Source organism: Raphanus sativus, unplaced genomic scaffold (genome assembly GCF_000801105.2).
Source record: "Raphanus sativus cultivar WK10039 unplaced genomic scaffold, ASM80110v3 Scaffold0015, whole genome shotgun sequence".
NCBI classification, from domain to species: Eukaryota; Viridiplantae; Streptophyta; class Magnoliopsida; order Brassicales; family Brassicaceae; genus Raphanus; species Raphanus sativus.
This window is the reverse complement of record NW_026615341.1, coordinates 24,180-49,415: the sequence shown is the minus strand read 5'-3', so window position 1 is coordinate 49,415 and position 25,236 is coordinate 24,180. Positions and strand designations below refer to the sequence as shown.

Below are 25,236 nucleotides of genomic sequence, written 5' to 3'. Positions count from 1 at the left end.
TTACCTAAAATCCACAAACTAAATTCTCACAGCGAAATTTATGCACTTACAACCTAACTATTTAGACCTATGATCTAAATTTTCATTTATCTTGCTTATATAAATTTTGTTGGATTTTTTTTTAAATGTACAAACTATCATAATTCTATTTTAGTTTTAAAACCATTGAATTCACAACTTTCACAGGTGTCTTTTCAAAACTTTTATTCCATTTCATCCTAAATCTCATTTGATGTATTCAATCATCTATGTTTTTACACACACACACACACATATATATATATGTATATATATTATAATCTTTTTATTATCTAAAAATTGGTTTTGATTAAATTAGTTAAAGTTAAACAAATTTTATGTTGTGGTTTTTATTTATATTATAGTTGGGATGTTACATTATAATGCACTAATGCATGATATATAACTGATGTATGTTCTCTTAAAACAAAACTGCAATATAAATAAAAAGAAGAACCAGTGTAAAAAAGCAGAAGGGGAAAGATTGTATATATGTTCTCTCAGGAACATATATAGTGACAAAGAATCATTCTTACATATATATAGGTACTAAGTCAATGCACCAAGGTCAGCCGTCCCTTCCCTTCAGATGCATTTGTCTCAGCCAATATTCTCTTTGATAATAATCACCGTCCATGGCTAAAAAGAAGTATTCTTACATATATATATCTAAAAACAACCAAGCTATTGTTTTGTATGTTAAAAAACCAAACGTGAGAAAGATCGCAAGTTGTGTTCTTCCTGTTTCTTATGTACCAAACATGTAAAATGCATAAACTGGGAAAACCATGAAAGTAATCTAGGGACCAACCCTGATTGATATCACCATCATGATCTCTTCATGAACCAGAGTTAAACTTGTAGACGTCATCTCATTGATACCACAATAAAATTGTGTATAGTGTTAGCAACATATGTGATAGCCAACCAGAAATTAAATAAGAAATAAACATGTAAGAAAGTTGCAGAGAACTGCATTGTTGATTAAAAACAGCTGGATATTACAATTAGCTCTTGCAATAAATATCACAGGAGTTTCAACTGTGGTAAAGTTAGTTGCCTCATCAAGTTCAACTTCCATGACCTGGGTAGGCGTTATGCTAACTGCTCGTATCGATGATGATTTGGCCACTTTCTCCACAGCATTAGTGCTCTGAACTATTGCTGCTTTATCTTTCTTCCGGAAGTGTATTTGTGTCTCTTCTCTCAAACCTCTCAACCAATGAATGTGTCCTCCTGGAAACAGCTTTAACTGAAAATATAGCAATTGTTAATAAATTCAGTAGCCATATAATTTTATATGCTACCAAAAGAAAGTAACGACAGAAAACTTTGAATGGCTAACCTCCTCTAGCAACCTTCACAGAGTCTGACTCTTTGCTACCTCCAGGGGATTGAACGCCTGAACGGCAGAATATTTATGTCAATCACTTGCGAACTGATTGTAGCCTCAAACCAAGTAACTTGACCGAGTCAAAAAAGAAAACTGTGAGGCAATTTAGTTCTGAAAGTAGCTGACTTAGCAACCTATAAGCTAATGCTATTATTTCTCTGCTGCCTTATTCAACTTTTTCCAAGATTACATTACTTAAAAAACTTCAAACCCAATAGTTTTTAATGGTGATGGATTCGTCTCGCAAAGAACCGTAGATGACGAAATAGATCGATGAAAAAGAAATATTAAACGAAGACAACATAACACAGCCGACAGTCTGAATTGTTTGTGAAAAATAAATAATCTGAATGATAAAAAGTGAAGTGTGAGAGAGATAAAACCTTTAAACATGGGAAAAGACCTGAAGAAGAAGCCTGGAGCTGCCTTGCACGATCATTGCAGCTTCGCAAAAATGGCTGAGGCAGACCTTCATTGTTCTTAACTACTCTATCCTCATCTTTGTTCTTCAATTGCCTACAACACATGAATATACATTTTCAATTTCTTTTTGCCTAAAACACATTCGTAACGTAGCTCAGAAACTAAACTATATAAGCTCCTCTCCATATACAGATAAAGATTCTACATTTCATATTATGTAAATTAATAAACCAACAGAAACAGTGTCATATATTCATCAGTAAACAAAATAGCCTCGCCGGAATGATCGAACTCAGATCCGAAAAAGAAATAGAAGAGAGAACTCACGTTGACGTCCAGGAAGAGCATGTCAACCCACATGAGCTCGCGATATTTCTCGCCTCCCAGAACCGAAGACCGGAGCAGTCTTGCCTCGACGACGGAGGAGCAACGGCTGGACTTCAAGTCAGGAGAAGAACACCATAGAATGAGACATGAAATCAGGATTCAGTTTATCGCTATAGATAGAAATAGAGGATGAGTTCGAGTTGAGAAGAACTCACATATTTATGAGCCATGAACGACGCATTGATTCACAACGTAGCGGGAGATGGAATTGAATGGATTGTATATGATGTTAAAGCTCGGCCGTTTCAGCGAGGGGAAGAGAGCGCAAAGGACAGACGCTTCTGCCGCAGAGAAGAAGATCACAATTCAGAGATCTGCGCGAACAGCTAGGGTTAGTGGGCGTCTCACACTTCCACGGCCGGACATGTCGACGAAATACAATAGCCCATTAGCAATATTAACTCGAAGCTCAAACGTTAAATGATACGCTGACGTGTCGACGCAAGAACAAAGAAGTTTCCACGCTGGCGTCCTAGGTGGACACCCTAAGAGAGAAGCAAACCCAATTATATATAAATAGATAACAAACCTTACTCTCTTCTCTCTCACTCTCACTGGTCTCACTCTCACTCTAACTCTCACGATCATTCGTCTCTCAGCTCCACAGCGAAACAATAATAAAAACCAAAACAAACCGAACCAAAAGCTTATCCAGCCGAAACATTATGATAAACCAAATTATCAATAAATATCAAACAAACTGAACCAAAGTCAGATATGCGAAGCCACCGCGAAATGGCACTAGTAAGAGAGAGCCAAAACGTTTGCGAGTGCTTGAGTTCAGAGATTGTGGTCTGAACCTAGCCGCAGACTCCTGTTAGACGAAGAAAAACTTGCATTGATCCAGCATCACGTTAACTTTGATGTATAAGGATCTCATGGTTAAAAGAAACAACGTTTTTTTTTGACTAATAAAAGAAACAACGTTAAATGGAATATTTTACGAGATAACCAGTTTGTGGAATGGCTAGACAAAAGTTAAATGGTGATGCATGCCAATATGAATATTCTTTCTAGCTGCATGCAAAACGTATACGAATAAGTTTTAACGGAAAAGCTGGTCGTCTCTTAAATGTTCTTACACATCTGTGAGTTCTTAAGAAGCGGAAGAATATATATAACTTGAAATTAACTAACTGTGTTTTCGTTAACTTCACGTTCGTAAGACATAAAATTTGATTTTCCAAAATTGCGTCAACCGAAGTTTATGCAAGAACTCAACTGATTTTAGAAGTAAGAATATTTTAACTAGTACTGTAACAATTTCAACGGTTCAATATATCCAGAATACGCGTGACAATATAGTGGATCAATTACTTTTCTCTTGTCAGTTTCCATGACATTTTAAAAGGGTACTTTACTCTTTTGGCACATGGTCACATTCAGAAAACTATAGTGCGCCTCAATATTAATTTGATGCCACAGACCACTATCTTTTGCTAATCTCCAACGCCTTAAATCAAAATAGTCTCACGAATTGATATATTGCTTTCATGTCCAGCCTAAAAGAACTCTGAAAAATAAAGATGAATACATTTTGAAAACGCGGGTCCATTTTTCGACAAAGACAAACTATGTTTTCTCTTCTTTTTTTGTTTAGAAATTTATTTTTGGACCATCCACCTCCTCCCACTCATTTAAACCGGACATGGTTGCTTTGTACTTCCCTTTGTATGCTTGAAAATTTCGGAGTGATATTTTACACTGATTGTTGTTTGCACTCCCCATCGACAATCTTCTAAAGTCCTTTGACTGAAAGTATACTAATATTATCCTTTGATTGAGATCTATAGATTTCTGAACATTATAGATTTGGCTCCATAAGGCCATAACTCATGTGTCATGCCGATAGAAAGAAGTTTGGAAATTATAAAGACAAAATATAACCAACTGTAATAATCTTTTACTTGTTTTAAAGATATAAAATAACATTAACGAAAGAAAGAAAAAGAAAATGAAAAAGAAGCTTTAAACAAGTGTCCTATTGAGATATTGGGCCCATATGGTGCCTTGTACACGTTGCAACGATTGGCTGAGAGAATAATCCAAAAGGACTTATGGTATTTCTTTACGGCATCTTCGATAGTTTACATCATTTTTCCCAAAATGAAAGAGTTTTGTTCCAATGATTTTTCTCATATCTCCTTTCAAAATAGAATATTCTAAATATATTATATTATTAATATTTATTACATTTTTAATAATGCTATGTATTTTATAAAATTACTAATTTTATCCAACTATGATATTTATTTTAACTAGAAAGACTTGTGATATCTCTTTACGGCATCTCCAATAGTTACATCATTTTTTTCTTTAAAATGAGAGAGTTTTGTTCCAATTATTTTTTCTCATTTCTCTTTTCAAAATAGAATATTCCAAATATATTATATTATTAATATTTATTACATTTTAATAATGCTATGTATTTTATAAAATTACTAATTTTATCCAACTATGATATTTATTTTAATTAGAAGGACTTGTGGTATCTCTTTACGGTATCTCCAATAGTTTATATCATTTTTTCCTCTAAAATGAGAGAGTTTCGTTTCAATAATTTTTCTCATTTCTCCTTTCAAATAGAATATTCCAAATATATTATATTATTAATATTTATTACATTTTTAATAATGCTATGTATTTTATAAAATTACTAATTTTATCCAACTATGATATTTAATTTAACTAGATTTTTTTGTACATTTAGATTATAAAATAATAGAAAATTATTTATATGAATTTATATTGTATTAATGAAAGTATTACTAATTCCGTAAAGTATAAAACACAAATATTTAATCTTTTAGATACAAACAAAATTATATAAAAATTTATGGATAATTTTGTAGTTAAAAAGGTTCAATAGTAAAATGAAATTGTGAAAAGTGTTCCCTCAAATTTAAGGAGATATTATTTATATTCTCATTTTTTTCTTCAAAATCAAAATGATGCATCATTAATGGAGAATGTTTTTTCATATTTTGATATTTTCCTTCAAAATGATATACCATTAGAAATATTTTTAGAATCGGCGCATAGACAATTCACTTTGAGTATATAAAAACCTGTGGGTAAAGAAAAATATTTTTAAATAACACCAAAATGAAACTTTATCTCTAAAATAATTTATAAAAATGAAAGCTATGAACTTAACATTATCAAAGGGTATAAAGACAAACATTTCTAGAGTTTGGTTTTAAGTTTTAGATTTTAAAGTTATAGTTTTAGAATATGAATGATAAATATTTATATTTTAAATAAATATTTACTTCAATATAAAGATTACATGGTGGAATACAGCAGTGAATACTTTTTTGTCGGATTATAAATATGTCTCGCCCAAACAATGTAAACTGATTAAAACTACTAGAAACATAAGAACAAGGATTGAAACACAAGTGGCTAACAGATAAAATCTAATAGAAAAAAACAACAACTTAAGAAAGTAAGGGTTGGAATCAAACTTTTCACTTTTCCCTCGTCCCAACATCTTATTTTAAGCTTGCAAAGCCATGAGTTTCTCCTAATTCAGGCCATTGAAAAAGTACGTTCTAAAAACATCTTCAATCCTACTTTATATTTTACTCTAAATTAAATAGAGTTTGGAGTAATGAATGTTCCATTCTTATCTTATTTTCTACTTTATAATGGAATAAATAATATGATAATTCCATAAGAGAATAATTTTATTTTTTTGTCTATCATTCCATTTTTCACTTCAAAATAGAATAAATCGGAATAAAATTCAATTCCGTTATGGAAGAAAAATATTTACATTAAAAATGCTCTAAGGTGTGTTGGGGTGGGGGGGGTTGGAGGTGACGTGTACCCATATTATATTGGTACTCAAACTTCTGTGGCTAAAACCATTAAGATTTTGTTAGTTTAGATGGTAAATGCAGCTTGTGCACCCATACTTTCCTAGGCTCAAATTTTTGTTATGCATTTTTATTTTCATATGTATCCATCAAATAATTGGTCTAGATTCTCCCCTGAACCCAAAACTGATTACTTGAAGAACCGGAGACATTATTGGGCATGCTTTTAGTGGAATTCGGAGAGTTTTCTGCCAATAATTAGGGTAGATGATTCCACATCAAGAAAGGGTAGAAGATAGAAAAAGTTACAGCCTCTCTAAAACCCAACGGCTAAAGCAGATAAGAAAAGATATCTTGTGATTAACCGAGAAGATAATTTCGGTAGAGGTGAAGAACCTCTAGAACACAACTGATAAGGCGACTCCGAGATGCATATATATGTTGAAGATAACTGATGTCATACCAAAACAAACTTCAAAGGAATAAGTTTCAAAAAAAAAAAAACTTCAAAGGAAATAAAGGGTGAGATGGCGATCAACCTCAAACCACCTTAAAACATAAGAAGAAAAGCAAGTTATAAAGAGAGGCGCCACACTGAGGCTTAAAGAACTAGAAATTGGCCAAACTAAACTAAGTCTCGATGGTGAAGAGTTTTGCTTTGAAAAAGAGAAGAAAAGAATATATATTTTAGGGCAAACACCAAAGCATTTTCATTATTATTCGTTAGTTATTAATTTAGTTTTTTTATTTGATGAATTGTATTTTGTAATTTTAATATTATGTGTTACCTTATGAGAGAGAAATATTTAGTGAAAGACTTGCCTAAAGGGTATCCAATCAAATTTTCATATTTCCGTTGTGTGTAGCAGCAAAGACACTTGTGATTATCTATCTATATTATTAAACTAAAGTATATTTGAGATTTGTTTTGAAATATGGGTAATAGTATAAAGAGAGTATGATGTTGTTTGGAATATAGATACTAATATACGATGAAAAAAAACTGAATGAGCTTAAGTTATTAAGAAAAATTAGAAGTTAATTATATTATGAGAAATTATTTAACTAGTCAGTTTTAAAATATATGGAAATTGTCTAATCTAATTATCTAAAAACATTTTTTGTCTAAAAAATTATAAAACAAAATTTAAACATTACATACATATTTTAAATGAAAACATAATTCAAAATTTATTTACATAAAAAATTGATTCAAAAACATACATACATATATTCAAAAAATGATTTTTACTAAAATATTCTCCAATAACCATTATATTTTTTTCAATATATATAAGAAAAATATAATACAAAACACAATTTCAAACACCAACATAAATTATGGTTTTTATACTTCACATTAGGTTTTAAAAGTATAATATATGTGATTATTTATATGATGATCATATAAAATATTATTATCTATATGATTATTTATATGATGGTACATATAAAAGAGAAAGTATTTTAAATTCAAAAATAACATGAAACAAAACCAAAACAAATAATGAAAACTATATATCTGGGTCAATTTTAAAATATATGAAAATGACCTAATCTAACTACCTAACAAATAATGAGTTTAAGTTATTAATAAAAATTGAAAGTCTATTATATTACGAGAAACTATCTATTTAGACCAGCTTTAAAATATATGAAAATAGTACAATCTAATTACCTAAAAACATATTTTGTCTAAAATAATCATAAAACAAAATTTAAACTTTATATATATATATATATATATATTGCAAATCAAAATAATAATTTAAAACTGATTTGTATCAAAAATTGATTCAAAATATACATATACTTAAAAGTTGATTTTCACTAAAATATTTTTCAAAACCATTAAAAAATGTTTTCAATATATATAAAATACAATACAAATATCAATTTTAAATACCAATTAGGTGTTTTCCTGCACCATGTGCAAAAATAAAAGTTTTAAAATATAAATTTATTTTAAAATACAAATTTTGTTAGTTTTTGATTTTGTTAATTTTTGATTTTATTATTTGCTTACAATATATAATCTTAATTTAATCATATGTAAAAATTTAAAATTAAAAAAAAATATTTTTATTCAATGTATATTTAGTAATATATATGTATATCCTTTTGTAAAATATATTAAATCAAATTTTGTAAATGTAAGAGAAAATTTTGTTAAGTGTATAATTATCAAAACATAAAACTAAATAATTTTCTAAAATTTATGGATATTAAAAATAAAGTAATAGTATTGGATTAGAAATTACATTTAAAAACTGTATAATTTTGAAGAATTGTTATACTAATAATAATTATAAAATAGAATTAACTTTTGAAAAATCCAAAATAATATTATATTTCTTTTTATAACATTATATTATTTATTGCTATATTAATGATGATCTATGAGTTATTACCATATTCTAAAAACTTACTAAAATACAAATCAACAATAAATGTAAATGTCTATGTCACTATTTAAAGAATTTTTTTTTAAAAAAAATGCATAGTATTTTGAAGATTGTTTTTGTAATAAAAATTATATACTTATAAAATATAGCTAAATAATATTTCAAAATTTTAATTATTATTATATTTCTATTTAATTTATTATTTATTGTTATATTAATTATGATATATAAATTATTACCATATTTTAAAAAACTTACCTTAAATGTAAATCAATATTAAATGTAAATATGTCATAATTATCTATAAGTTATTACCATATTTTAAAAATTATCTTAAATATAAATCAACACTAAATGTAAATATCCATGTCATAATTTATTTCAAACCATGTCATCAATGTTAGTGTGTCATGTCATAATTTTTTTTTCAAAATTAATATGGTGATGACACATGTCAAAAATCACTTCTCAAATATAGATTAAGAGATTTAATTAAGTTTGAAAATATAATATATATGATTATTTATATGATGACACATATAAAATATTATTAATTATATAATTATTATACGTTAACACATATATGATATATAATAGTGACATGAAAAACAAATAGCAATTGAAAAAATACATCTACACATACACGCAGATTTCTAGTTATATTTTATACACACTACTTTCTAGTTAATTTCTGTAACTGATTAATTAATTGAATTATAATGTTTTTGTTAGTCACCATGCCAATTTCTCTAAAAATATGATACCGTCCCACTTTATTTCCCGTCAAAATACATAGGGTAGATACCCAAATAAATAATTTATGTTTTTTATATATATGTGAAGCATTGAACTTCAGTATCGTAACTCCATACTTTTTTTTTTTTGAAAAGAATCGTAACTCCATACTTCCTCATCTTATTTCGCAACTTAGTCCAAAAAGGGAACACGATGAGCCAACACACGAACCTGTTGCTTCCTTCATTTGAAACAGACCAAGATGAAGAAGTTGAACGCAAAACCGAGACGCAGACGCTAAACGGTGGTGGTAATGCCTGGAGGTTCAAAGGAAACAGGGCGGCCAAAGAAGCGGCAAGTGTCTCAATTAAAAGTGTCCTTTCTAGGTTATTTGACAACTGTAGAAAAGACGTAAAAGGGACCATTTTGCCCCTGGGCCACGGTGATCCGTCCGTCTACTCTTGCTTCAAGACTTCCGTTGATGCTGAGGATGCCGTTGCTGAGTCCCTTCGATCTGGTGCCGCCAACTCCTACTCCCCCGGGGTTGGTATTTTACCGGCCAGGAGGTACTTAAGTAGTCACTAACTGTTATGTTATGCATATGCTCTTCATTTAAAAAAACTTAGTGGCTCAGAAATCTAGTTATCTCGTTATTGGTCGGTTGGTCGGGTAATACAGCAAAGAACACGTGCCAATAGAAACATCCTTAAAAAACTATATTAATGCGGTAGGAAAACTATTAATTAGAAAATATATGAAGTGTACAAATTGGAAAGATAAAATATCAATAAGGAACGACTTGAAATTATGCAGGCTTATATACGATTCAAAAAAGCTTTGACTTTATAAAGGAGTATTATGTATGCATGATAAACATTTTCGAAACTGTACATAGCACTAACAGCTACTTTTATACTCCTATTAATTTAGGGCGGTGGCAAATTATTTGAACCGAGACCTTCCGCATAAACTAAAATCAGACGATATATTTATGACGGTCGGGTGTTGCCAAGGGATAGAGACCATAATTCATGTTCTGTCCTGTCCCAAGTCGAATATCTTGCTCCCCAGTCTCGTCTATCCTCTCTACTATAGTCGCGCTATATATAGCCAAGTCGAGATTCGCAAGTATGATCTCGTCCCTGACCAAGACTGGGAGATAGATCTCCAAGGCATTGAAGCCATTGCAGATGATAATACAATCGCTATGGTGATATCTAACCCTCACAACCCATGTGGAAATGTGTACACATATCATCATCTAAAGAAGGTGAAAATGTGCAACTTTAAGTTGATATTCTTTTCAACTTCACTCTTTTTCTTTGTCAATTGCCCATTTGGTTAACCAAAATTTTGCCAATATCACTTTTATTTTATGTTACATTTGTTGATAAGTATAGAGGGTCTGCGTACTATGAGAGCCAACACATGGACCTCCCCGGGACCAACTCTAAGTAGTACAATCATTTTAAACCCCTTATTTTTTACAACATATATTATATCAGATTTAGATTTTAAACACATCCTATTAAAAGTTATTATATTACATATCTTTGTTCAAACACTAACTGATAATTATTTTTAATTTTCAGATTTTGTTTTCATAATACTTTTGAAAAGCTAATTATAGGATCTTAAGAAAGTTGCCCAAAAACCCCAAATAATATTGAGTTGTCCTGAGTATAGGTGGCTGAGATGGCGAAGAAGCTAGGGATAATGGTTATTTCTGATGAAGTTTATAAGCACACAATATATGGAGAGAATCCATTTGTCCCGATGGGGATGTTCGCATCGATTGTTCCTGTGGTTACACTCGGATCCATTTCCAAGGGGTGGCTCGTCCCTGGCTGGAGAATAGGTTGGATGGCGATGCATGATCCAAATAATGTTTTCAAAACCACTGGGGTAGGGTTTTCAATTCTCTGATCATCTTTGATACTTAGTTAATATATGATAGAATAAACGTTGTAGATATATGTCAGTTTGGACATGTAACCATATCTCTTTTGTCAATAAGGTCGTTGAATCCATCAAGGAATTTCTTAACATAAGTCCAGATCCATCGACAATTCTACAGGTTTGTATTCTGAAATTTATATTAGAATAACGAAGAAAACGCATGCAATGATATAGTAGTTAAAGATAAAATATAAAAGAACTGATGTGTTATTTTTGTTTTGACAAGTAAAGAACTAACGTGTTGCTCTGTAAAATTGATAGTTTGCACTTCCAAATATCTTGGAGAATACAAAGAAAGATTTCTTTGAGAAGAAAAACCTGACATTTAAGCAAAACGTAGACATGATGTTCGATGCCCTCAAGGAGATTCCTTGCCTCGTTTGCCCTAAGAAACCTGAGTCGTGTACCTACTTAGTGGTACCAATTTCTTTTTATACTTGCATATTTTTTTTCTCTAAACATTTTGAATAATCTTTATAAGTATATACTATAATATGCAAACCCGCTAATACTATTTCCCCAACCATTTAATATTTTAAGGTTTTTAGCACACTTTTATAACTTTTAATATCACTTTATGTAACGAAATATCAGGTATTGTTATGATTTATGAATGGTACATATACATCACATCCTACATAAAAGAAGTGTCACTAGTGACAATCTAGTTTGTATATATGGCAGACAAAATTGGACCTATCACTCTTGGAGGACATCACAGACGATGTTGATTTCTGCATGAAGCTGGCCCGAGAGGAGAGTCTCGTCCTTTTACCTGGTAAGCATCATAATCACATCATGTAAGATTTTGGAAGTATTTATAAAAATAGAAAATTCGTGAGAGAAATGGGCTGATACGGAATATAAATGCAGGAGAGGCATTAGGCAAGAAGAATTGGGTGAGAATCTCGATTGGAGTCGAGAAATCAATGCTAGAAGACGCTTTCGTGAGGCTCAAAGTCTTCTACGCTCGCCATGTCAAATCACAAACCACTTAAGAACGATCAGCTTCATTGTCCCTATCTTTCTACTGTTTTTGTATTTTCTCTATTCAATAAATTTCTCGATAATGTTCGAGAGACTTTGGGTTGTTGTTGTGTGCGCACGTGTGTTTAAGTAGCTATCTATGATTGTCCATTTGTCCGTTTAGAACGTCGTTTTAGTGGAGTCATGTCATAACATGATGTTACGAGCTTGCCATCTTGTATGCGAGTTGAGAATAAATAATATCTGACGTGTGTTTCAAAATAAAAATATAATAATTAAAACCTTTTTATTATTATTACCATTTAGAGTTGTCGAGCAGGTGATAAATTAACTCAAATCAAAAAACGACACGTGTCCAGCTCATGATACACCGTAAAGCAGGTGATAACTACTTTCGTTCGCCTTGGGATAGAGCGAAGAAGGCATCGTTCTCTCTTTATAAACCCTAAAAGTAAATCGATTCAACCCACCATTAGGGCGAACGCGAAATCTAGGAGGTAACAGAGAGCGATGGCGAGTACAGGAACTGCAGGGGCTGCGACGGGAACGACGACGGCGGCGAAGAGAAAGCCTGTGTTTGTGAAGGTTGAACAGCTCAAGCCTGGCACGACCGGTCACACGTTGACTGTCAAGGTCGTCGACGCCAATCCTGTGGTTCCGGCTGCGAGGAAGGCTCGTCAAGGGATCTCTATGGGTCGCCCGTCTCAGCCGAGTCGAATCGCTGAGTGTCTCATCGGTGACGAAACCGGATGTATTCTCTTCACTGCTCGTAACGATCAAGGTTACTCTCGCACTACTAGTCTTTTTCTTACATGATGTAGAAATGGTATTGTCTTATTGATAAAGTCTTATGCTTTGGTTCTCTTCTCTGTTGCAAATATTTGTTCGATGTCTATTTGAGAAAGTATTGTGTAAGATAAACTGGTAATGTGTCTTTAAATGTCGATTTTTGGACATATATTGCAGAAAGTTGTCATCTTGTCTGAAAATGGGAACGGAATTACTGTAAAGAACAGTTCAGGACTAGTGTTTTGTCTCAATTAAGTGATGTCTCAATTACTGTGTAATAACATTCCCCAGATGTGATGAGTTGTAGAATATATTTTTTATCTTGTCATTAGTAATGGTGAAACTTGTTTTGGTCAGATCCTTGTGGCTTACTGATTCGTTTTTGTGTGTATAGTTGATCTTATGAAGCCTGGACAGACGGTGATACTGCGCAATTCGAGGATAGACATGTTCAAGGGCACAATGAGGCTAGGGGTTGATAAATGGGGACGCATCGAAGCCGCCACGGAACCTGCATCTTTCACTGTCAAAGAGGATAACAATCTGTCTCTTGTTGAATATGAACTGATTAACGTTACTGATCAGTGATGTCTTTTTTAGTTATCTTTATGCTAGTGTTTGGTACTCTGATTCTTCTACCGTCAATGTCTTTTGATTTAGATGATGAAAGCTTTTGTATGACTGGTTCAGAGATGCTTGTTTTGTAGGAATGCTTTTTATTTTTTTTTCTCTAAAACATGATGCCAGAATCTAGCTTTTGGATAATTATTGATGGAGTCCCATGGCCAAATGGTATTGTTCACCTGAAATGTGTTATGTTGAAGACCATTGAGACTTAATGGCTCACTAATCTGTGAAGTCAACATATCACTTTTGAAGAATTATTGATCGAGTCCATGTCCAAATAGCATTGTTCCCTTCAGTGTGTTGATGTTATGTTAAAAAGACCATGGCCAAAGAGTAACGCTCACTAATTTGTGAAGTCAATATATCGCTCTTCACTCTTAAAGAGGGAGACCCAAAAAAGAACACTTCACGAAAAAGTGCACAACTTAAATGAATATCATCGAGTCTTACAACACTTGCAAAAATGTTTTTTTTTCACTATCACTGTCCTCGTGTTTCAAGACATGTATCTTATGAAAACAAAGGAGACAAGAAAAACAAAACGATAAAAACTAGATTCACTCAACTTCTCTTTCATTGATAATCCTTCTTGTCCGCAGAGGTTTAGTGACAATTGTTCCTGGAGCACTGCTAGCTTTCCTTCGGTCATCTTTCCTCTTCTTTGCATTGTTCACGGCTCTGCTTTCCGCTATTGCTTTGTATATAGGTTTCGGCAAGTGCCTGTGTCTGTTTATTTCACATCACCCAGAAAAAAAACGTTAATGTTTAGTCTTTTGTGACAATCTCAAAAGTTGGAAGTAGCATGGGAAACAACTCAGACGCCATCTTTTATCTATTATGATCATGTACCTGACAATACGCTTGATCTCAGGAAGATGCTTGTACCGATTCTTCACCGCTTCATTGTACTCATGCTTCTTCTGCTCCCTTGGAAGAATCTGTAAAACACCAATCAGCATATGAGAATTTACCATTCTTGTTTAATGCTGTATAACAAAAGAAAAGGAACAGATTCTTACAACTCCTAGTTGCTCTGATGCTTTGGCCTTCCATAGCCTGAGATTAGTGTCATCACTCCCCGATATAACATAGGTAGCATCACTGCTATACTTGACACAGAATACTCTACAAGAAAGAAAAAAAACAAACGCATTAATATATAGAAGAAGCTGTACAGTGTTTGCAATTAAATTAACAAAGTGGTTCAACAGAGGTGTATAAACAGAGTTGTTTACTAGATTGTACCTCTGCATCCTCTTTGTATGGTAGATTTCTCTGCTGTGTCCTCCATTGTATGGGAAGATTCTCACGGATCGATCATAAGAACCCGTGACGAATTCACGACCAGTTGGTGAAAAATCAATATCCATCCTGGAAAAAAAATATGATTTAAATTAGAATGCATATGATACATATATATATATCTCATGTTGAATGTTATACTGGATACTTGGGATTTTATTAATTCTTACACTGCAGAAACATGATCTTTATGCACGCACTTGGCTTCTTCATTCTTTCTACCATCAAAACTATAGCAATTGCCATCTTCATTTGCCTATTCAGTTTCATCAATCAAGACAAGCCACACTGACAAATGCTGAGAGAAATTTTCATTCTATGATTATTCACTTACACCTGTGAAGTTCATAGGCTCCATAGGGTTCCATGCGATTGAGTTTGTTTTGGTCTGACCAAAATACAAACAATTTTTTTAAGTTTGAAGAGTAAAAGAGAATGCTTTTACATATGAAAAGAATGAGTGAGTGAGGGAGTTTCAATTACATACCTGCATGCGAATTTCCCTTGCTGCAGAAGACATGCGGATATCATAAATGATCATTCTCCGATCGCTGGAAGAAGAGAAACAAGTATTCAGTGTAAGAGGGAAGCTATGGAACGTCTAACCTCAGATAGTTACACAACATTCACAAGTTTCAAGAATATATACTTAGAAGATACCGCCAATATATCAGGCTCTCCAGGATTAAACCGGACAGATATTACAGAGTCATTGCCAGGCTTGAAACTGTGGACTGGCTGAGACCTAATTACAAAAAAAAAGATATAAGCGCTGGTTCAAGATTTAAGAAAGACAAAACATCAGATTTCTTTTTAGCAAGAGAGTCTGATTAACCTATTATGATTCCATATATCAATTTGAGCTCCGGCAGTAGCAAAAAGTTCTCCTTCAAACTGATGATCAACAGCCCTAGAAAGGAAAGAAAGCAAAAACAGCTCAAGTTTTTGTGGACAGAGAGAATAATGAGAAATGGAGTGAAGATGGTAAGACGCTTAACAATAACGCATTCTTGCAGACATAGACCGCAGACGGCTGAGAGAAAAAAAAAAAAAAAAAGATAAAGCTTGTTATTAGGATAAAACGATATAAGAAAATACAAGGTTATAAGAAAAAGAAGAAAAAACAATGAATCACCTCAGCAGATTTTTCAGAAGAGAGGTCAGAGTCTTCAAGCGAAGGACGAGGAACGTTCCACAAACGAACACTGCACAAATGCATTCATCTTTAGTCTCTGTCAAGGACTGAAAAAGACTTTTTAAAAAAACATATATATCTTACGTGCTATCAATTCCGCATGAAACCAAAACATTGCCATCGGTTGATACTGTAAGACCACGCACAGCTCCTTGATGACCAGGAAATTGGCAAACCGTACGCCTGACAGAACATATAAATTAGTACAAGAAGATACAAAAATGAAATTCAAACAAGTTCATGAGAATATAGAAGATCTCAACCTGGTAGCGATATCCCAAAGACGAATATCTGCAAAGAAGAAACATACAAGAATAAATCCTAATGCGCTTAGGCTATTACTAAATACATATATATATATATTCTCCTTTTCATCATATTCACTATCAAACTCTGCAATAAAGTTAAACCTTGGAGAAAAAAAAAACAAACCTCCATCCATAGAAGCGGAGAAGATTCCCTTCAAGTAATTAGGGTTCTTAGCCATACACGAGATTCCATCTCGATGCCCATCCATTGCTCCTACGAACGGCCTTGCGAATATCTACAAAGCAAAAACCCACAAGCAAAGTTGATAACTTTGTGAATCAATACTAATCAAAGCTTTTAGATGATTGCAGTTATTACCTTCTCAAGTTTGGCAGCTGTGAGTGCCCTCTGATACTCAACCGCCTTCTCCATGGGTCGAAGACTCGGGTCGAAGTTGTGAAAGACCCTCTGAAACCAAACCAAACCCCATGTTTGATCAGGTTATGGAGAGAGGGAGAGAGTGTAAACTGAATCATAGTTTTGTGATGATTGGAATTGAAAATTTACCTGAAGATCCTGACTTCTTTCACGGGTGAATTCATCAACCGATCTTGATATCGTCTTAATCCTCATTGCTCACGGCAGAGAGTAACGGTGAAAGAGAGAGAGAGAGAGAGAGAGAGAGAGAGGGTGAGCGAAAGAGATTTGGTTGCAGACAGTAAAACCCTAGAGATTTGTGAGGTTTTTGAGAGTGGGGATGAAGCTTTGTATTGTTGTACTTAGATGGGCTGATAAATAACAATTTAGGATTTTCTAATCTTTGAAAGCCCAATAAGGTTTGCTAATTGGGCCTTAAAGAATTTTCTTGGGTAATTATATTTGAAAATACAATTTTAATTTATATCACACAAAATAACTCATTCTGTGATTTTCTTTGTTTTTGAAATAGTTGATATATTGAAAGTCAATAAATCATACAGTATATTCAAGTTTAATATGTTTTGATTTTCCGGCAAGAAGTCCATTTTTCTGGTTATGCAAAAAAATTAATCATTAAAAAAAAGGCTTTAGCTTTGACAAAATCTTTGCGTCGTCGGACTTTTACTAGTTTGGTAGGAGGGAGTAGTAGCACAAGCATATCCATCCTTATCATTAGGACAAGTCAAATTCTCATGTTTTGAATATCAACAGTCTTAGATACACATTTTAAAAAAGGTTAAATGGACACAAGAAAAATCCAACTGCCTAACACTTATATTGTTATTTTTGTTTCTGAATTAATCGTACAAAATTTCACTAAATAACACAATTTATGCGTCTTTTTTTTATCTTACACTTCAACGGTTTCAACCTACTTTCGTCTCGTAGTGTGTTAGTTATTGAATGTTGTTCGGTTGTTCCTTCAACCTAAACTGGTAAAAGAGTTATTTTAGGTGAAACTGTGAATTGGTCCTCTTGCGGTACTTCAATTAGTCAAGTCGTGGCTTACGCGTTAAGTTTCAAAACTCAAGCTTTGACTTTTCAGAACAAAAGTAAACCTTTGTTTTGTTGTCCAAACTCATCGCCACCGAAATGTTTGATTGAAATGCAATTTGTTTTAATCTCGGGATTAATATGTCTTAAAAATTAAAATATCTAGCATAAGTAATCATATTGCTAAGCAAAAAATTTTAATTAAAAGGATATGAATAGGATGATAAAAAAAAGAATAGGATGATAATAATATCTTGAGAAATTTGCATGTTAGATGTTAGTTATAAACGCGTAAACAGTCCCACGATATATTTTTTTTAAACACACATTCTTTCTCAAAATTCTAATAAATTATTTTAAAACTAAAACCATGATGAGTATAAGTGTGTAATGTAATAGCGTACATGGCAAAGTGTCGTAGAGCGACCTGTTCAAGTCACAATACTTGGTCAACACGCCAATCGTGAGATGGCGCTGGTGAAATCCGACCTAAGTGATGAACTCATTGAGTCATGACCACTTCCTCGTAACTTAAGCATATATATATACTCCCTCTCCTTTATCTGATATCCAACATAAACATAACTCCTAATTTATTTTCTTAACAAAACAAACAAAAAACTATTTCCCCCGAGAAATCTTCTAGTTTATTACCCGACTACTTCGAAGCTCCGTATTGTTTCCTTGTCCGTACAACGTAAAGCAGACAGAGCAAAAGAAAATGAGGAGATCTAGCTGGTCTACTATTTTGATCGTGGTGATGATGGTATCGTTGTTGGTGTTAGAACACCTCGTGGTTCCTGCCGCGGCCGGGAGGGTTCTGATGGAGAAGCCGGGAGAGGAAAGAGCGACGGTGATGAGTGTTGAGAAGATGAAGTCGACGGTGGGTTCCTGGTTTCAGCGTTTGGCTTCAGGTCCTAGTCCAAGAGGTCGTGGCCATTAAATTAGTTTTTTTTTTCTAGCGGGAGGAGATCAACACCCAACAGTGTCGATATAACTAACCATGTTCATACGTATACCAAAAAAACAGCCGAAATTGTATTCAATTCATTTATTTCTTCGTTTGTAGTTTTTTTCTCTGAGGAAACTAAACCATCAATATACATGTACATCCTTACTTTTGCTGGTTGTTAATTTCAATAAGATTGTGTACTCTTGAGAATTATTTTGTGGTAGTTGGGAAAGGCCTCAAACAAAAAAATTATTGTAAACGAGTAAGCCTTGCACGCCAGCTTGCGGGGGGTCACCTTCCTAACATTTTATATTACATAGTTTTTGCCACATCCTAAGGACAACGGAGACGCCTCTGCAACTGGAGAGTTTGAGTGGGAACAAAGCATGAAATTAAAATTAGGGGGCAGTATACCAAATATCCCAATTTTTTTTAACAAAAAAAAAACTAAAAATTTAGGGAAAAAGATTATCCAACTTTAGAATGATTTAGTGATAAGCGTTTCAACAAAAATAAATTGTTAACTAAACCATTTAATGGGAACATAAAGCCGAATAAACTAAGCAAATAAAAGGATTCGTTGTGCACATAACAACCATTAGGATAGCTCTTCCTGAGAGTAGTTGACTGCTCTTCACTTCAAACTTTGGATTCACTCCTCTCTATAGTCTGGATTTTCTTTCAATATGATGAAACCTTCCAGTATGGGAGACAACGGAATGTACCTGTGACCCGAAAAGAAAAACATTAGATTCCAAAATGCATAACAGAGTTTCTTCTTGAGCAGGAAAATGATTCTAGAGGGAACAACATACTTGTCAGTTGCGAGCTCAGCTCTCTCCCCAGCAGCAAGGAGAACTGGTGTTGAGTGCGTTTGGAACCCAGTGATTGTCTTGGGTCGACCTGCCTGTCCAACCACATCAACCGCTTGTCCCACCCGCACTGGCACGGAGATGGGCTTCAGGTTCTCATCCACCGTCAGCATCATCCTTGGCTACACACTCAAACCGTTTGTGGTTAATACACAAAAAAAATCGATTTTAACAAAGAAATCCTCCTCGGACAGAACATGCACTCACCTGCATCGCCAGAACGAGGAAGTAGAGCACATAATGGTATTTCCCCAGTATGATGGATTTCATGTCAAGGCATGCATGCAACAACGTTACTATACCAGCAAGCGCGGTTCTAGGCACACAAAAATACAACACACATATTCAGGATAGAGTTTTAACAAAAAAAGATACAACACCAATCTTTGAAAATAAAGTATTCACATAATATTATATAAAAAACTTACGGAGATAGCAAGAGCCTTTCGGAGTGGAAGGGGCTAAGAGTTAAGAGACCCTTTCCCATATGCACCAGCCCTTGAGCAATACGCACCTGCAATCACAACTTAACAAAATGAGAAGAACTGTGTTTATTACACGAAAAAAGAACATCAAATTTTAACACATTACACAGAAGAGAAGGCTGGCATCCTTGTAATAATAGCTGGAGAGGTTTCTAAGCATGCCGGCAATCCTTGCGTTGTTAGTTCCAGCGCCGATCAAACCAAGGGAGATAATTGCTGACTGTAGGAATCAGATGAGAACATCAGTCCAGCGCTGAAGATTAAGTCGAATGAAATAACTACTACACCCTGAATCTTGAGTGGTGAAAAGATAACTCACCATGGCAACTTCCGAATCTGTGTCATGGCTAAGCCGGCTCAAGGTGTCCATAACAGTCACCTGGAATCATGGAAAATATTAGAGAGTATTCTTATAAAGTAAAGTAAAATCAGATTTAAAAAAAAAAAGTATGTTCACCTTTGGGTTTGATATACATAGGAGACCAAGGGCCAAAGGCACCGCTCGACGAACGTTCTGTTCTCCATACTGTAGCACGCGCTCGAGAGAACGGATCGCCATATCAAGACCCAATTCTTCAGACATAGCAACCATCGCTAATCCAAGCACAGCTGGACCCTGGTGGTTATCACCTTTCTCCAGATGCTCTCCACACTGAGCCAGAAGGTCTTGGACCTGAACACTTACAGAGTCAGCAACTAAACTAGAAAGCAATTTAACCACTAGTAAACTAGATTAGGTACCTTAAGGACATTCCCAGTTCCAGCATACGCACAAGAAAGAAGTGTCATGTCACAATACTTTCTGATTTTCTCATTGAATGTCTTTGAAACCTCTGCGGTAGCCTCCACACTTTCCTGCTCGATATTGGAACAAAGTTATAACACTGACAAGCGATAGAAATAACAGTGTAATCAAGTACACGACTCGTTGCCTACCTGTTTGCCAAGGTACAAAAGTCCAAGTCCAAGAGGCAAGAAACGAGTGAGGGCTTCACCGAGTTCTGCCTCACTCCGATCCATCAAAGCAAATATGATGGACTGTGCAACCTCTTCGTTACACGAACCGACATAAATCATCCCCAAACTGAGTGCAGCAAATGCAATCACATCGAGAGGTGCTTTTGCATCATTTAGTATTGGAGACAAACTGCTTTTTATCTGTCCAAATAGTGAGGGCATGTTATTGTCTCGTTAACAGAAGATTCAACATAGAACTGTAGGTAATAAGTGGAAACATATCTTCACCTGATCATTTTGGGAGCCCGCATATGCAATCCCGAGACCCATAATAGCACCGATTCGAACAGATGAATCCTCTTTGTCAATATATTCTCCAAGAAGGGCCAATGCCTGAGAAAGAAATGTGAGTGAGAAGAGTGTGTGGCAGCACAGAGGCTCCTCTAAATCGAAAAAGAAATCAACTCACAGGATCACAATCATTCTTAATGCCGCAGTTAACAATCCCAACACCTAGAAGAGCTCCAGCGATGATTGGATTATCATTGGTATGGAAATATTTGTCGAGATGAGTAAGTCCAGCGTCCACATCCCACAATAGAATCATACCCTAGCATTAAGAAACAACGAGGTATCGTTAGAGTTTTCACTTTAACGAAGTGAACACAGCTAGTCAATCTATTATGTAACAAGAGGCATACCAGACTAGCAGCTGCACTGGTCTTGCCATGTTCTTTGTTTTTGAAGAGCCAGTTTCCAGCAGATCCACTGGTCGAATCTGATGGCACTGTCATTAATTTGTCCTGCAACAAACGAATAAATATATCAAAAGGGCATCCTAGCTTAAAATATTTATTTTCATTAAGCACAGAATAAGAATCTGAGATCATACCTGGCCAAAACCAGCATTTACAAATGCATTCACAAAAGTGGCAGCCAGATTTTGTCTAGCGGAGTCCGCACTTGGACCAGAGCTAGCCCTGCCATCAAGCAAGTGAGCCTGCAAAAGTTCATAAAATAGATAAGAAACACTGACAAAACAGATAATGTGACCAAATAAACCAATAACAGGCCTAATTTTGATAAAACTGATATACCTTGTAGATGTCTTCAGGGGTCTTGGCCTCCATGACCTCAATATCCCTTGCAAGCGTCAGATATCCTTCGCTTAACTTAGTGTTATTAACAATATCCTGTAACATTTCTCTGTCAACATCATTTTCAACCATCTCAGGGTCAAGCTCAAAGGTGATGCCCTGCATTGGGGAATTATAAGAGAAAAAGATAAATAAGAAGTAAGTCATCACTCATCAGGTGCTGAATCTCCTCAGTGATGTTAATCATTATTCATAAACACTTACATGACGTGATATCATGTAGCAGAACTGTTTCTTTCTTAGCAGATCAGTGCATGAGGTAAATACTTGCTTCACATACTGCAATAAGGAAAAATATATCAAGTAAAAAAAATACATCACTTGGAGAATTTTCCAGTTGTCTCCATGGTGCAGAGAGAAGATATTAAGTTATGTATGAAGATTAGAAACCAGACCTGCATGTTATCAAGAAACAGTGCAATCTGCAGAGCGTTTGGATATTCTTCAAACTTAATGTAGATCATGTAAGCAATATCTAAAACCAGCATGTCATCCGGTCCTGGAAGGTACCTACACAAATAGAAACATATCAAAGGGGGTGGTCATGTGTGAGCTAAACAACCAAAGCTCATGAGAGCTCATCTCATAAGAAAATTAACAGTGAGTAATCTAAAACGACATATGAGTGTATAACACTAGTCAAATGAATAAGATGATCATATAAAAGATTACTTGGCTGCACTCGTGAGATAGTTGCACGTCCTCCTGAAATTAGTGCGGTCAACATGCTCAAGTAAGAGATCAAGATCCTCAACATCCATTAAGAGGTCAACAGCTTCAGTTTCTGCATTATGCTGCAATAAAAATGGAATCATTCAGAGATAGGCAAACACAAGAGAGGCAAGTCTCAAGACTATAAATGAAAGTTTTTATTAATTTAGGTACACAACGGAACCGAGAAAAGTAAGCATGACAGGGATCTCACCTTCATGTGAAAAGCAACAATTTGCTGCACAAGATCCATTAAGTCCTCAATAGAAGACTCCTCACCCTGATTTCACAAGAAAAAAAAGAATAGAGTAGAGAAGCACATTGTCATAATATTCATTAACGAGCCGGTAGAGAAAAACCAAACATAAAAGTATTCATGACCAATTCTGTTTTCTAACCTGACGAACTGTGTACTCTTCTGCAATCTCTCCAGCCAAATTCCTGACATACTCGTGACCCCACGATCCGATGTCACCCTCTGATCCAGTCAGCCTATATCCTAAGCTTTCCTGAAAAGGAGATAAATATGAAGGTGCCATGAGAGTTTGGTTTGGAAGAAGATAAAAAGCTTTTATGTATTTTGTTTTAATCTTTTGGAACAATAGCAGTTTACTCACTGTAACAAGGTTTTTTTTGAGATGAATAAATTTAAAATTCTTTTCAAAAAAAAAAAAGAAAAGAGTGTTGAATAACAAAAGCAAGCAACATAAACTATGTCAAATTCTACCAAGAACCACAAAATACAAATCTAATTAAGGAATATCATTAGCGTAAACAGAGAGATAACAAAAAGGAAGCAATCCAGTGATGAGAATATGAAACAAATAGCGATATGTTAGAATATATATGTTGTACTAGTATAATAGGAAGAAGGCACATACCCTTTCACCCTCAGCAGACATGGTCAGTGCCAAGACAGACAGAATATCAGCCAGCAATTTCTGCAAATACACAGCAGAATGAGCAAGACGATGGTAATAACTTTCTTGAAATGTCAGAAGATGTACCTTGAGATCGGACTCGGCCATATTTTTATGAAACTCCTTAAGAGTTCCATAGTGAGGACGGAGAAACTTGAGGGGTTTTGGAACCGACGTCATGGAGCTTGTTGAGGCACGGATCTCCTGCCTACAGATGAAAAAAACATAGACCTCGGAATTAAAATTAAGATTAAATCATGAACACAATACTTACAGCTCCAATGAAGTCGATGAAGATTACCTCATGCTTTCGAGAGCAGCCTTCTGCAGTTCAGGATTAGGGTCTTGAACCCTCTCAACATAGAGCTCCAGGTTCTGCTTCAGTTGCAAGTCCTCTTCCGACTACACAAATCACATCAGATGCAAAAACCAAGTCAATTTGCCGTGGCTTTCAAAACCAATTAACAGATTCTCATCTAAAACCCTAAATCTCTGAACAAGAAGCTACATTACTGCAAAAATCTACAGCTTAAAATCGGATCCTAAACAAACTTTGTAGCGAAAGCAAAGTTACCAGATTCTAAACAGAAAGTTCAAAGAGAATGAGAAGAAAAAAAAATGTTACCAGATCCTCTTCCTTCTTATCATCCTTCTTCTTTGGATCCTTGGAAGGAACCTTAGTCGTAGCTTCATCTCGCTTCGCACCATCACCAACGCTGTTCGGATCTGGACCTGGAGCCATCTCAATCAATTGGGCGCTCGATCAATCTGTGGAATCCTCGGAATTTGAAATCTCGGACCAATCGAGCAAACCCTAAGTCTTTAAAGTGCAAGTTAGAGAGGAATGATGCTTTTCTTCCGGAACTGAACTGTATGTAATAAACTAAACAGATACAAGTAAAAATATATACACACACTTGCGGAGAAGATTACCCATCCATCAAGATTTCCATTATGGACTCAGCCCATAAACTATCAGGCTAATTAATGGGCCGGACAAAAATATATTATATTTCTCGTCAATGCGTTTTTAGAAAACTAATTTATTTTTTGGAACAAATGAACTCTATATGATTATATTTTTTTTTGAATAAAAAATCCATCTGTTTGTGATTATTCACGTCTGATGATTTTAATTATATAACTTTGAGCTGTTTTAAGAAAATCCATCACAATAATTTTACTTCTTCTATAAGTTTTTTCCCTACTAATTAATATGTAGAACTAATCCTAAAAAGTAATTTTTAAGATTTAGAATTAAAATTTTTGATACAAAACCTGATAAATTATTAATCAAATACCAGACTAGAAATTTCACAAAATATGATATTTATGGAGATATATCAAATAAATAATTTCAAGCGATTTAACTAAAAAAAACTATCAAAATGTTATAAAAAGGTTAAAATTTATAATTTA

At 34.2% G+C, this 25,236-nt stretch overlaps 5 protein-coding genes and 1 long non-coding RNA gene across 7 annotated transcripts in view; 3 read left to right on the top strand and 3 right to left on the bottom strand.

Annotated features, from left to right (window-relative positions):
• The window catches only part of LOC130500692 (26S proteasome non-ATPase regulatory subunit 2 homolog B), a 26,028-nt gene extending 1,329 nt beyond the window's left edge, over positions 1-24,699 (bottom strand). Inside the window, exons 1-23 of one of the 2 annotated variants that reach the window (XM_056995644.1) lie at positions 24,443-24,699; positions 24,119-24,219; positions 23,905-24,025; positions 23,779-23,838; positions 23,296-23,406; positions 23,112-23,177; positions 22,859-22,980; positions 22,582-22,696; positions 22,391-22,465; positions 22,127-22,285; positions 21,922-22,029; positions 21,731-21,832; positions 21,499-21,639; positions 21,318-21,422; positions 21,009-21,230; positions 20,814-20,927; positions 20,530-20,745; positions 20,392-20,451; positions 20,179-20,292; positions 20,016-20,101; positions 19,795-19,903; positions 19,531-19,709; positions 19,184-19,440 (exon numbers count right to left, since the gene is read on the bottom strand). In XM_056995644.1, the coding sequence (XP_056851624.1) occupies positions 19,368-19,440; positions 19,531-19,709; positions 19,795-19,903; positions 20,016-20,101; positions 20,179-20,292; positions 20,392-20,451; positions 20,530-20,745; positions 20,814-20,927; positions 21,009-21,230; positions 21,318-21,422; positions 21,499-21,639; positions 21,731-21,832; positions 21,922-22,029; positions 22,127-22,285; positions 22,391-22,465; positions 22,582-22,696; positions 22,859-22,980; positions 23,112-23,177; positions 23,296-23,406; positions 23,779-23,838; positions 23,905-24,025; positions 24,119-24,219; positions 24,443-24,559 (2,676 nt within the window). In that variant the 5' untranslated portion in view covers positions 24,560-24,699 and the 3' untranslated portion in view covers positions 19,184-19,367. Of the gene's footprint in view, positions 1-19,183; positions 19,441-19,530; positions 19,710-19,794; positions 19,904-20,015; positions 20,102-20,178; positions 20,293-20,391; positions 20,452-20,529; positions 20,746-20,813; positions 20,928-21,008; positions 21,231-21,317; positions 21,423-21,498; positions 21,640-21,730; positions 21,833-21,921; positions 22,030-22,126; positions 22,286-22,390; positions 22,466-22,581; positions 22,697-22,858; positions 22,981-23,111; positions 23,178-23,295; positions 23,407-23,778; positions 23,839-23,904; positions 24,026-24,118; positions 24,220-24,442 lie in introns of those variants that run through there. The other variant, XM_056995645.1, reaches the window with a different exon arrangement.
• Positions 1,331-2,480, bottom strand: LOC130500695 (uncharacterized). The gene is made up of 3 exons (XR_008939265.1): positions 2,377-2,480; positions 2,162-2,272; positions 1,331-1,927 (listed from the first exon to the last, which is right to left on the bottom strand). It is a non-coding gene; the product is annotated as an uncharacterized LOC130500695 (long non-coding RNA).
• On the top strand, positions 9,372-12,284 carry LOC108852514 (S-alkyl-thiohydroximate lyase SUR1-like). The gene is made up of 7 exons (XM_018626020.2): positions 9,372-9,748; positions 10,113-10,452; positions 10,869-11,087; positions 11,200-11,259; positions 11,403-11,558; positions 11,826-11,919; positions 12,015-12,284. Exons 1-7 carry the CDS (start codon positions 9,396-9,398, stop codon positions 12,137-12,139), a joined length of 1,347 nt encoding a protein of 448 aa, XP_018481522.1. The 5' UTR covers positions 9,372-9,395; the 3' UTR covers positions 12,140-12,284.
• On the top strand, positions 12,552-13,640 carry LOC108852369 (uncharacterized protein At4g28440-like). The gene is made up of 2 exons (XM_018625865.2): positions 12,552-12,909; positions 13,312-13,640. The coding sequence occupies exons 1-2, from the start codon at positions 12,639-12,641 to the stop codon at positions 13,503-13,505; spliced, it is 465 nt and encodes a 154-aa protein (XP_018481367.1). The 5' UTR covers positions 12,552-12,638; the 3' UTR covers positions 13,506-13,640.
• LOC130494510 (uncharacterized) lies at positions 14,013-16,958 on the bottom strand. Its single transcript, XM_018622464.2, has 16 exons — positions 16,858-16,958; positions 16,669-16,758; positions 16,474-16,585; positions 16,305-16,332; positions 16,126-16,224; positions 15,982-16,051; positions 15,845-15,879; positions 15,682-15,756; positions 15,496-15,591; positions 15,334-15,397; positions 15,181-15,234; positions 15,017-15,102; positions 14,790-14,915; positions 14,564-14,669; positions 14,394-14,482; positions 14,013-14,270 (listed from the first exon to the last, which is right to left on the bottom strand). Exons 1-16 carry the CDS (start codon positions 16,921-16,923, stop codon positions 14,102-14,104), a joined length of 1,365 nt encoding a protein of 454 aa, XP_018477966.1. The 5' UTR covers positions 16,924-16,958; the 3' UTR covers positions 14,013-14,101.
• LOC130500694 (PAMP-induced secreted peptide 1-like) lies at positions 18,351-18,861 on the top strand. The gene has a single exon (XM_056995647.1). The coding sequence runs from the start codon at positions 18,485-18,487 to the stop codon at positions 18,704-18,706; it is 222 nt and encodes a 73-aa protein (XP_056851627.1). The 5' UTR covers positions 18,351-18,484; the 3' UTR covers positions 18,707-18,861.
• Positions 24,700-25,236: the final 537 nt, after the last annotated feature.

What these genes read in the sequence shown, in the direction of transcription:
- LOC108852514 (XM_018626020.2), top strand. Translation starts at nt 9,396, where the DNA reads ATGAGCCAACACACGAACCTGTTGCTTCCTTCATTTGAAACAGACCAA. An exon ending in CATATCATCATCTAAAGAAG is followed by an intron (nt 10,453 to 10,868) that starts GTGAAAATGTGC and finishes TCCTGAGTATAG; the next exon opens with GTGGCTGAGATGGCGAAGAA. An exon ending in ATGTTTTCAAAACCACTGGG is followed by an intron (nt 11,088 to 11,199) that starts GTAGGGTTTTCA and finishes TTTGTCAATAAG; the next exon opens with GTCGTTGAATCCATCAAGGA.
- LOC108852369 (XM_018625865.2), top strand. Translation starts at nt 12,639, where the DNA reads ATGGCGAGTACAGGAACTGCAGGGGCTGCGACGGGAACGACGACGGCG. An exon ending in CACTGCTCGTAACGATCAAG is followed by an intron (nt 12,910 to 13,311) that starts GTTACTCTCGCA and finishes TTGTGTGTATAG; the next exon opens with TTGATCTTATGAAGCCTGGA.
- LOC130494510 (XM_018622464.2), bottom strand. Translation starts at nt 16,923, where the DNA reads ATGAGGATTAAGACGATATCAAGATCGGTTGATGAATTCACCCGTGAA. An exon ending in GTCTGCAAGAATGCGTTATT is followed by an intron (nt 15,757 to 15,844) that starts GTTAAGCGTCTT and finishes TTTCCTTTCTAG; the next exon opens with GGCTGTTGATCATCAGTTTG. An exon ending in GAGATCAAGCGTATTGTCAG is followed by an intron (nt 14,271 to 14,393) that starts GTACATGATCAT and finishes TGAAATAAACAG; the next exon opens with ACACAGGCACTTGCCGAAAC.
- LOC130500694 (XM_056995647.1), top strand. Translation starts at nt 18,485, where the DNA reads ATGAGGAGATCTAGCTGGTCTACTATTTTGATCGTGGTGATGATGGTA.